Source organism: Dreissena polymorpha, chromosome 4 (assembly GCF_020536995.1).
Source record: "Dreissena polymorpha isolate Duluth1 chromosome 4, UMN_Dpol_1.0, whole genome shotgun sequence".
Lineage (NCBI taxonomy): Eukaryota > Metazoa > Mollusca > Bivalvia > Myida > Dreissenidae > Dreissena > Dreissena polymorpha.
The window spans coordinates 85,980,720-85,993,050 of record NC_068358.1 but is presented as its reverse complement, the minus strand read 5'-3'; the positions used below and the strand labels follow the sequence as shown (position 1 = coordinate 85,993,050).

General features: G+C 36.8%; 1 protein-coding gene across 4 annotated transcripts in view; it reads left to right on the top strand.

The window, feature by feature from the left end:
• LOC127879926 (uncharacterized) overlaps window positions 1-12,331 on the top strand; it is a 54,192-nt gene that overhangs the window by 7,850 nt on the left and 34,011 nt on the right. For 3 of the 4 annotated variants that reach the window (XM_052427034.1, XM_052427037.1, XM_052427038.1), the window contains 3 exons: window positions 8,242-8,772; window positions 9,816-9,905; window positions 10,808-12,041. In XM_052427034.1, the coding sequence (XP_052282994.1) occupies window positions 8,242-8,772; window positions 9,816-9,905; window positions 10,808-12,041 (1,855 nt within the window). The remainder of the gene's footprint in view (window positions 1-8,241; window positions 8,773-9,815; window positions 9,906-10,807; window positions 12,042-12,331) is intronic. The other variant, XM_052427036.1, reaches the window with a different exon arrangement.

Here is a 12,331-nt window from a genome sequence, read left to right as displayed (position 1 = left end):
TGAGCGCGTTTTTTGGGGAAACTGCACTTAATTTGTTTATAATCCTTGGCCGTTTAAATGCATGTGTATTATTATTATTATTCATGAATAATGTATTTGACAAACGAAGATCTGTCTCTGAATGTCCGTAAATTTCGGATACACGTAGTGTGAGCGGGTTTTGGGCTCCTAGTAGCTAAGGCGTATCGACTGGAATTTTAGACTAACCACCTTAGACGGTCGCTAAGAGACCATCTAAAAACGCGGAGTGAGCGCGTTTTTTTTGGAAACTGTACTTAATTTGTTTATAATCATTGGCCGTTTAAATGCATGTGTATTATTATTATTATTCTTATTATTCATGAATAATTTATTTGATAAACGAAGATCTATCTCTGAATGTCCGTAAATTTCTGATTATGCAAATTACAGTATAACTGCTGCAATTCAATATCATGTTATTTTCAGCAGTCAATAGCCATGGGACTACATGAATAAATGCCTTTACAGACGAAATATCTTAGACATGTACGCGCCTTGGTTGGAATGAGATATTGAACATTGAATCGTGCGTGCCCTTGCAGTAGCTGTGAGTCTAATTCCTGTAGCAGATGATCCATGAAGGGAAGGTACATGTTCGTCTTCCAGTATTGGAATTGGGTAGCTGCTGGGGAATGTGACGATGGCGACCGGCGTGTCTAGGCATAGATGGGTCGATACCAAACTCCTCGGCAAGCGCTACAGATTTTTCATACAGTGCATCCCACACCATCTCATCTGCTCGTTCAGCCTATAAAATACCCGCTTATATTGATAAATATTCAAAAGATGCACATTCTTGCCACCAATAAAATATGTATAAAAGCCATGTATTTTTATATTTTCAGTGACAATTCAACGCAGTTTTTGAGGATACAGCTCTGAATTTGATTCTGTATACATAACTGCCCAGTCTGAAGTTCAGAGATATAATCATGCATTCAATGAATAGGCACATTCATACCTCAGTATTTTACAAAATTATGATAATTTGGAAAATATTTTAAATTTCATGAATTTGCATGCACAGAGGACACTAAGGTTTAACCTACCTAACAGGGAACTTATACAAATGAAGATTGCTCCAGTCAGCAGTCAACAATTATATTTTATCTGTACTGGATGTTGGCTGGTCTGATTTTCCGTTGAAAACATCTCTGTACGGGGGCGACATCAAATTAGCAGCCATTCTTAAAATCGCCCGCTTCGTAAACAATCCATTCGGATACATAGTAGAAAACAACGATAAAGCTCAGTCGATAATAATTTGATGTATAGTCACCACCTAAAGAAACGTTACCTCGCAAATGGTAAATCATGCGTATTCTATGAAGTCGAAAAAAACAAACTTTATGACAGTTTAAGTGTTTTCGATATGAAAACACATCTCTCGCATAGAAAATATGCATAACCCGGGTTAGACATCACATTTTATTGCTTTTTTCGATCACTTTAATTTTGTATTTTTTCCAAGCAGCGTACACACGTGCGTATTTGCGTATGCCCAGCTACGCCCCTGGACTCAAATCACAACTCTTTGTTATCACCAGCATTGCTAAAGCTTGCAGAGTAATGAGTTATTGAATTAATGGGTTCTCTCTTCTCATTACAATGTATAACACGTGTTGTTGTCTATAATTGTGTTTTGACTGATTATAATTTGTTATTGTTTCTCTGATTTCAAAATTTGATTTCAAGTCAGATAATGAAAAATGCTTTGTTTAGTCAAATATTTTACAGTCCTATCTTTAAGCCCAAAGAATTAATTTATTGAATAGGCTTACTGTGAATGCATGTGATTCTCAATATGGTCAGGTATGTGTATTAACTTATACACATACCTGATTTGGTTTAAGCCGCTACAGTTTTGTGCCAATGATTGTGTAGGGAGGGAGTAAAGGTTTTGTGTTGCTGATAGTGTGACGATTTTGGCCGGTATTTTATCCTTTAGGTTCATTATTCTTTGAGTACATTCATATTGTTTACATCAAAACGAAAGTACGTTTCCCGTTGGCAAATCGTTAACTTTTCGATAAGTTCCACGCACATAGTATGTGCATCTAAGATTGATCATTGTATTTTCATGTACATAATTTAATTATTTAATAATACAAGTCGGTTACAAACATGCACAATATGTTTTTGCAGGATATAGTAGTAGTATAATACAGTTACTGTTTGAAACGGTAGGGTTGTGTTTACATGAAATAGTAGGGTGATGTCTTTAGCAAGCGGGTCACGTGGTATATATATCAGTATATAAAGCGCTGCTCTTATGGGGAGCGAGCAGTCTGCGTTCGATCGTCGAACAGTTCACAACGTTAAATACGTTGCATTAGAGACCTTATACCATTGAAATTATCTGGGACTTTGGATGCCTTTTGAGTAGAAGTGACCCAAGCAACTTTGCGCAATACACCATAGCTTTCTGGGTAGTTTCAATAGAGACTCATACCTTTGTCCGGGTCACAGGTTTTCATTGGTGATATAAGACAGTGCACGTTTCTGGTCTCGTAGGTCAGCCTGAGTCTGTCAAGCTACTGATTGTCGCTTGTACAACACTGACCGCTTGTCTTCCTTGCATAACGCAGAGGGGGGACATTGATTGTCTTCCTTGCATAACGCAGAGGGGAGACACTGCAGACTCTTTGGTATAAGTCCAAGACGACCCAAGTCAACCCAAGTTGACTCAAGTCATCCCACGTTGACCCAAGTCAACCCAAGACGACCCAAGTCGACTCAAGTCAACCTAAGTAAACCTAAGTCAACCCGAGTCGACCCAAGTAAACCCGAGTCAACGTCAACCCAAGTCGACCCAAGTCGATCCAAGTCGACCCAAGTCAACCCAAGTCAACCCGAGTCAACCCAAGTCAACCCGAGTCGACCCAAGTCACCCAAGTCAACCCAAGTGATCAAAGCAATCCAAGTCGCACAGGGCATACGGAACCGGCTTGTATAGGGCAAATTATTTTATTTGTTTATCAAATCACACGGCTAAGGAAAGCCCGAGGAAAAGCCATTATATATATATCCCGAAGGAACGGTAGACACGTTACAAAAATTGGTGGCAGCGGTGGGATATATTGGGACGACCCTTAAAGCATCCCGACTCAGCGTCACAATGGCTTCACATCAAGAACAAAGCGACTTGGATAGGATAAGAGCCGAACTTGAGCATGTCAAGCTAGAAAATGCTAGACTAAAGGTTGAATCCGAGATCACTGGTATTGAAAGGGAATTAGAACTTGCTGCAAATACATCGACATCGATGTCCACACCCAATAGCGACCCCGAAGTTGGTGTAGAGGAAGAACCTTGCATAGATTTTAACGTAGGAAGAATAATCAGGAAACGGACGGCGCCAGAGCCAGTCATGGCTCCTAAGAAGCCGTATCTGGCCGTGGAGCAGGCATGCAGCTCCTGGATGGGAAACGAGGTCAGCTGTGATCGCCCACTTGAAACTGCCGCTCCAGACAATAGTTCGATGAGAGGACAGGTCCCCACGGTGGTTGGCTGTAACGTACAGACCCAGACAGACGAACCTAGGGTAAACAAATGCGATGTGTGTGATATCACCTTCGGCAACCAGGCCATGATGTTCGTACACAAGGGTTGCAATTGTGTCGACAATCCTATGAGATGTAATGTCTGCGGTGAAACATGCCATGACGCGATGGGTTTCTATATCCACATAACCATGGGGCATACTGCCAAATGACGGAGACACATTTAGAACTGTTAGAGTTAGCTGTATAGTTTATTGTTACTGTTTCTTGTTCATTGTTTCATCAGGTCACGTTCATGTTGTTTTGATTGTTTTACTCAACAGGATACTAGTCATTTTTGCGTAACGCAGAGGGGAGACACTACAGACTCTTTGGTATAAGTCCAAGACGACCCAAGTCAACCCAAGTTGACTCAAGTCATCCCACGTTGACCCAAGTCAACCCAAGACGACCCAAGTCGACTCAAGTCAACCTAAGTAAACCTAAGTCAACCCGAGTCGACCCAAGTCAACCCGAGTCGACCCAAGTCGACCCAAGTCAACCCAAGTCGACCCAAGTCGATCCAAGTCGACCCAAGTGATCAAAGCAATCCAAGTCGCACAGGGCATACGGAACCGGCTTGTATAGGGCAAATTATATTATTTGTTCATCAAATCACACGGCTAAGGAAAGCCCGAGGAAAAGCCATTATATATATATCCCGAAGGAACGGTAGACACGTTACAATAGTATGGTACTATACATGATATGAACATTGCATATTATTAAAAGAAATAAAAAATATGTATGTATAAAGTTAATTACATATTGCAACAGTGTTAAAATGCAACAAGTATGCATAAATGTGTCAATAGACCAATCAATCCGATCAATAACTTGTCAAAGAATTGACCGATTGGTTTGATACTTACATGTGAATTGGACAGTAGATTACCACTATTGAAATTGGGGTCACTAGGTCAAAAGTCAATGCCCCTGTCACAATAAGTATAAAAATTGTTTCCGATGAATAACTTGTCAATGAACTGACTGATAGGCTTGATACTTCACATGTGCATTGGCCTTGGACAGTAGATGACCCCTATTGAAATTTGGGTCAATAGTTCAAAGGTCACTGTCACAATAAGTGTGAAAATCGTTTCCGATATTAAATCACTCATCAACAAATTGACCAATTGGCTTGATACTTCACATGTGCATTGGCCTTGGACAGTAGATGACCCCTATATAGAAATTGGGGTCACGAGTTCAAAGCCCTGTTGAGGGGAAGTCTTTGTCTATGAATGTTGAACTCTTGTTGTAATAATATATGTGAATTATGTTACAAAAATATTTAAAATGATATTCTGGTACTTTTATATTATGCATCATGTGTATGAATTGAAATTAAAAGTTATTCAATATGAATTTTAAAGCATGAATAATAATAATACAATTTTTTTAAAAATAAATATGAAAAAATTGTCACTTCTTTTCAGAATCTTTTGATTATAAAGAGTGACTTGCTAACAATTAATTAGCCACAAGGCCTTTAATGTTACTTGTCATGGCCATGATACATTAGAGATAATCATGTATCCAGAGCTCAACATTAATGGTTGTCCTATTGCCCCTGGCAAGTAAAAGTTGGGTCCGGGCAAGTGATTTTATAATCTAGTTGCCCGCCCAGGCAAGTGCAAAAAAGAACAAAGAGCATTTAATTTAGACTTTAATTGCTGTTATCATTTTGTTAAATGTGCAAAAATAAAAAAGGTTTTGTGGTGTATCATTTTGATCTTTATTAAAAAATATGAGGTTTACAGTTAATGTGATATTTCATGTTTGGGCAAGTGGCTTTACGTTCAGGGCAAGTAGATTTTCTAAGTACTTGCCCGGCAGGGCAAGTTGGTTTTTTGGTTAATGTTGAGCCCTGTGTATCATGAATAAATAATCTTCTTATACAATATTGTTGTTTTTAATTTGCACAGAGATGACGTTACAATGTGCTTCTTCCCACATTCCAATATTATTCACTCCTATATGGTGCTTGCTATGTATTACTATTGGGACGAAACCACAACATTTTAATATCCGCCCAAATATCAGTGGCACCAAACTGCAGAGGGACAAAACCTCCACCCATCCAAATTTTTTTATCCCCACCGAAAAAAAATTTGGAGGGGATTATGCCGATATAGTAATTGGTCCTGTCTGTCCGTCCGTCTGTGCGTCCGTCAGAAACTTTGTCCAGAGCATAACTCCAAATCTATTTAAATGGATTTACTTTAAACTTAGAATATAAACAGATGGCAACTAGGAAAAATGCAGTGACCAATAACCATAACTCTATCTACCTTAGTTTTTGAATTATCTCCCCTTTTATATAAATTTTAAGTAAATTTTTGTCCGGAGCATAACTCTAAATCTACTGAAAGGATTTACTTGAAACTTGAAATATAAACAGATCGCAAGTAGGAGAAGTGCAGTGACCAAGAACCATAACTCTATCTACCTTAGTTTTTGAATTATCTTCCCTTTTATATAATTTTAAAGTAAATTTTTGTCCGGAGCATAACTCTAAATCTACTGAAAGGATTTACTTGAAACTTGAAATATAAACAGATAGCAAGTAGGAGAAGTGCAGTGACTAAGAACCATAACTCTATCTACCTTAGTTTTTGAATTATCTCCCTTTATTTAATTTCAAAGTAAATTTTTGTCCGGGCATAACTCTAAATCTACTGAAGGGATTCACTTGAAACTTTAAATATAAACAGATGGGAAGAAGGAGAAGTGCAGTGACTAAGAACCATAACTCTATCTACCTTAGTTTTTGAATTATCTCCCTTTATTTAATTTCAAGGTAAACTTTTGTCCGGAGCATAACTCTAAATCTACTGAAGGGATTTACTTGAAACTTTAAATATAAACAGATGGCAAGTAGGAGAAGTGCAGTGACTAAGAACCATTACACTATCTACTAGGGCTGTCACGATATGCCGTGAGTGTACCGGGGTATATCGTGGTACGGCAACATTGTATCGCGGTACGTACCGCAATATTTTACAGAATATGTATCTGTGAAGAAAACAGCAGAATAACAAGTTTTACAAACTTTATTAAACTCAATAATCAGAAAACACTGGTATCATAGTATGACTAGAAACTGTAAAAGAAACTGTAATAAACTTGATAGAAGTAGTCATTGTTATTGTTCGCGGCTTTTTCTAAAATGTCCGCCATGTTGTTTACAATAGCTGTGACTACGATCTGTGTAAATTGAACGCTTCAAGGGCATGTTCAAAATGCGGAGTCAGCGGGCCCAGTATTGAAAATCCGTAGCGTTCTGACTCTTCCTCGACTTATTCAGAATCTTAAGATAACATGATTCGGAAGTGCCATGCTTTGAACGATCGATATACTAAAGAAAGAAAATAAGAAATAGAATAAACATCTTTTGGATAATTATGAACTTATTTGCAAAGCAAATCTGTCCCTAATTCCAAAATAGGTACAGACCCATACATCGCCGTATTTTAAACGTGAAAGTTAAACATCTACTTGCTTGACCTGGATATTAACGGATTATTTATTTAGCCCTTTTGAATCGCTTCTACATTTTTCAAAACGATATCTATATCAAAATAATTATGTAATGTATTTATATCTGTGCTAATATAACAATATTAAAAAAACCATTGCGGCAACGCCGTACCGCGGTGTGATTTTTTTTACGACATGCACCGCGATATACCGGTGAATCGTGACAGCCCTACTATCTACCTTAATTTTTGAATTAACTCCCTTTTTTTAATTACAAAGTAACTTTTTGTCCGGAGCAAATCTCTAAATCTACTGAAGGGATTTACTTGAAACTAGAAATATAAACAGATGGCAACTAGGAAAAGTGCAGTGAACATGAACCATAACTCTTTCAGCCATAGTTTTTGAATTATCTCCCTTTATTTGTTTTACAAATATTATTCTACTCTCTAAAACAAAAGTTGTCATTCAAGCAAACACATGTTGGCAGGGATTTGGCACTACTATGACAAGCTCTTGTTTAACATAAAAAAATAAAATAAAAATTAATAACTAAAATTACAAGGATTATATCTTAATGAAGTTGGTCCTTTTGACAAGTATTATTAAATAATGGATTATAATTGCTCAACTTTTTAAAGGACCTTTTACATGTTTTGGTAAATTGACAACATGTTAAAAACTTGTTTCAGATTCGCAAATTTTTGTTGTAATCATTATATTTGTGAGGAGGCAGTTATACTGAACATTTACCATGCCCTAAATTAAAATATCCATTTAATGCATCTTTTGATGATTTACAAACCTGAAAATTATAAAGCTTTGCAACGCAAATCAATTGAATTACTTGGTGAGTTCTGTTGATGTCGTTATATTTTGTGACACTACAAGGATTGCTTATATAAAGTATAAAATACATCACTCATTGTGTGAGCACGGATGGCTGAGTGGTCTAAGCGTTTGACTTTTACTTCAGTTGTCAGTGTTTCGAGCCCAGTTGAGGGTTGCTTTTTTGTCTTTCTTTAATTTATTCTTTCTTTTTTTACTGGAGCTTTTTAGATCCAATGTTTGCATTTTTCAATATAAAGCATTTAATGACAAACATCAATACATGCAAAATCTGAGAAAAGGTCCCTTTAACTTATAAAAAATCATATGATTTTTTAATAAATCCATTTTTTAATTTATTTTGTAGAATGGAATCAGACAGCCACCCACAAATTGTTCATGCTCCAAACTTCCAGATATACGCAGCAGCCAACAGGGGCAGACTAAGGACCATGTACCCATTTCTAAGTAGTGCGCAGATAAATGGAAAACTTAAAGATGCATGGAAACAGCTAGAAGTTGGACAAAAAAACAGATATACTAAGACCATTCTGAAAGTAACACCTGAGAAGCAAAGGGAACTAAAGAAACCAAAAGAGAATAAGACTGTGAAAGCAAAAAAAAGTAAGAAAAAGAAAACTGAACTTAATGAAGAATCAAACGTTTGTGCCACTCCTGAATATGTGAATCCCAAAAAAATAAGTGATTTTAGACAAAAATATGATCAAAAATACGAAAATGACTTTGAATTTAGTGACAAAGACATGGCAAATGATGGTGACAGGAGAAGTAGTTGTGGCTCTTTCTTCATGAACAGGCACAACAAGTCAAAAATGGAGAGGGTTCAAAATGAGGCACATAAAACACCATTAAAGAAGCAAGGAATTTTAAAGACTGGGTAAGAAAAACAACAAGTTATGGAAAATAAAAGCTTAACAAGAATAAGCAGAATTGGAATTAATAGATATTTTCAGTGATAGCCCCCCCCCCTCATTCCTGCAACGCTAGACCCCCATCAGACACATGTAGAAAGGCATATTCAGGGCTTTTCACCCTTATATAACAGGGGCCGAATTTTTTTTTCTTTTACTTAGACATATTGGGCATCTCCCAAATTAAAAGCAATGAGCTCTAATATGATTAAGAATGCACCACAATGTGTCTTTTAATACTTCTGCACAATGAAAAGACCCTGTTTCAAAAACTTTAAAAAAAACCACGGTCTTATCAAAATGAGCAGTTATCGCGCATGAAATTCCCAATTTGAAAGGCCCCTGGCCTCTTCCCAATTTCCTGATGAAAAGCCCTGATATTGGTTTGTTTTGCTGATGGCAATTGGTCAGTGGTCTAGGCATTTTTAAGTTTTCTCGATAACACTTCACTTTTTTTCTGACAAACAACAAATTTGAAGAACATAATGATTTTGTACTGTTTTTCATGTCAATGATCAACCCTCTTGCCCTAAAAACTATAGAAGCAGCAGGGGTTTTTCAGCACTCCCAAAGCAAACGGACCCGATCCCAAACCGAAAAATTTAAAAAAAGAGTGTAACTGTAACTGAAAAACAAAACTGCAGTACTGCAATAAACGTTGAACATGCCCAATATTGCATCTGTTTATATAAAGAAGACAAAATAACAAATACAAACTAATTTATTTGTTAAACCACTGACTTATTTAAGCACGATAAATTCCCAATTTTTTCCCAAATGAGCCTTTCATCGAATCAAAAATTCCCAAAATGATCAATTTTGTCAATAAAAAATTCCCAATTTGGTCAGACTCCTTTTCCCAAAATAGGCAGAAAAACCCTTGAGTAGGAAACTACTGAGCTGTCTATGGTTAATTAATATGTTTCGTCAAACAATCAAGTTTCTTAAAATTAAAGAATGAGGATGGGTGAGGGAAAACTACCACATAGCTTGAACTTGTATGTTTTAGAAGTTCAAGTAAAAAGAGGAAAGATAAAGTGAGCTTTTCTGAACTTCAACATGACCAAGAAGAATGTTGTGGAGCCACCAGTGCTGATAGGTCAGAATCAACATTTTTCATTCATTATTGTACTTAAAGAACAAGCAGTGAGTTTTTACAATATTTGGGTAATACTTTTTCAACTGAGAAATTTTATATAAAGTTTTTAAAATTTATTAGGGAATAAAATATATGATGTGACATTTATCAATTTCCAAATAGTTGGATAAATTGTTTCTACATGTACATAGCATTATATGCTTTGCAGTGACTGGTATTGTTTGCAAACATATTCATTCTGTACTCTTCTCATCTAACAAAATGATTTTTGTGGAAAAATCTCATTTTGCTTAAAACAGCATACAGCTTTAATGATGTGACTTTATCAAAACTAAATGAGCAAGCATTTATTTAGAAAAGGGCAGTTAAAACTAGTAATTAATTACACAATATTAGTTGTTTGCTTCAAACTCATTATTTGATCCCTACACATCTAAGCTTCTGGCCGTAGGTTAATTCTTCACCAACAAACTATTATATACAGGTACTTTTTCTTAAATACCTTAGCAAAAGTCTGACATAAGTATAGTATGATGACATGTCGCATACAGGAACCATTCTCTTGGTCTAAGGTCACAGTTCAAGGTAAAATGGTAATTCTGTAACTTTTTCCACGAAGTCAAAGAAGGATGGATTAATAAATAACTTTGAAAAAAGTGACAAATATGGTGACTGACACAGAGAACACAGGAACCAGGTCCTCGGGTTCAATGTCTCAGTTCATGGTCAAATGTCATATACTAGTATAAGAATTCAACCCTTAACACTTTGTACTTAGTGTAATATTGTCCATCTTGGATGGATTTTCAGATTCTTTGGCAGAAGTAACTGGTTGTATGTCATTGTTATTATATTTTGAAATAGTAAATGTTTCTGGATTATGACTAATTTTGTGTGTTTAGGTTGCCTATGGATGTTGATGAAGGTGGTCTCTGTGCAAGTGGCAACTATAACAGCTCAGATGAGGACAATGCAGTATTGATCAGGCGAGAAGACTCCATGGTAGACCCAGAGACACAGAACATGTGTGACAGTGTCAGCAAGATCGTAGAAAAGGTTCAAGGACACCTCAATACAGTGAAACAGGCATTAGATGTGGAAGGTGGTACTGGTTTGCAGGCTATGGAATCAGACTTCTCTGAGACTTGTAATAGGTTTGAAGAACCTGAAAAAGACATTCAAGACACTGAAGATGTATTTAAATCCACAAGCACTAGATCTGTAAGAAAGTCCTCAAAGCAAAGAAAGTCTACTCCACTGCTACCTTCTTGGTCACAAAACAAGGCAGTTTCACAGGTTACACCAGATGTTGCTGGACTGACAGTTGATGACAAAAGTGAATACACAACCCCTCAAATGGATGGTGTTCTTCAGAAGTTAGCCATTAAAGAGGTAAATAAAGCACCACATAAGAGGAGGCAGTCTAGAGAGAATGCTGCTCATACCAAAAAGTGCAATTCAAGTGCTAAGGGTAATGGAGTGACTCGGTCTTTAATGGTTACAAAGTTAGAAAGAGATACAATTGCTGCAGATGTGAAAAATGTGGGAAATATTGAAATAAAGGATACCTTTGCCAGCACTTTCAATGACACCTGTGAAGACAAAAACTACAAAAGTGTTAACAAGACAAAGAATAAAGGTATAGGAAAGAGAAAAGCTAAGAGGAATAGGGCCCTGAGTTTAGATGATCAAGAAACTCTTGCAATTGCCATGGATCCATCTGGTGATGCTAGCCAGAATAAATTAGACTTTGATAACAACAACAACACAGCCGATGGTGCTAGAGGCATGATTGAGACGCAGACAGAGCCCGCTGAGGAGCACAACTTTACAGGTGATCATCCTAAGCCTTTGAAGAGGAAATCACGCCACAGCTCTAGGTCACCATTGGCATCTCCTCTACAAGCACACAAGAAATCAAAGACATCAGACAAGGATACATCCGGAGCTACTACACCACTAGATGCATGTATTTCCAATAGGTTTCTCAAGTTGCAGCCCTCTGTGAGTGGCAGTCAGTCATCCTTTGAAGGGTCCAGTGCTTCAAGTCCCAGCTATCTTGGTCTGTCTCCATCTTTGAACGTCACCCCAGAGTCAACAAACAGCAGTTTGTCATCCTTTAGAAGACTCGGAAAGGTAACATTTGGGTTTGATTATGTTATGTATGTAAATAATAAATTTCCTGTATTGAGTATTCATCATTTGAGCCTGAAAGGTGCATTAGTTCATATTTGTATTGTCTTCATTTAAAAAAAAGTTCTGTTGTAAAATCTGAACCTAGTTCAATTTCTTACAAGCATTCATAAAATACTGTGAATGCTTTATGCTGATTTTTTAAACTAGTGAATATCACTTCAGCAAGAATGTGTGACCATTTGCAATTAGATCCTTTCACTCTTAAACAAAAAATAAAATGTAACACATTG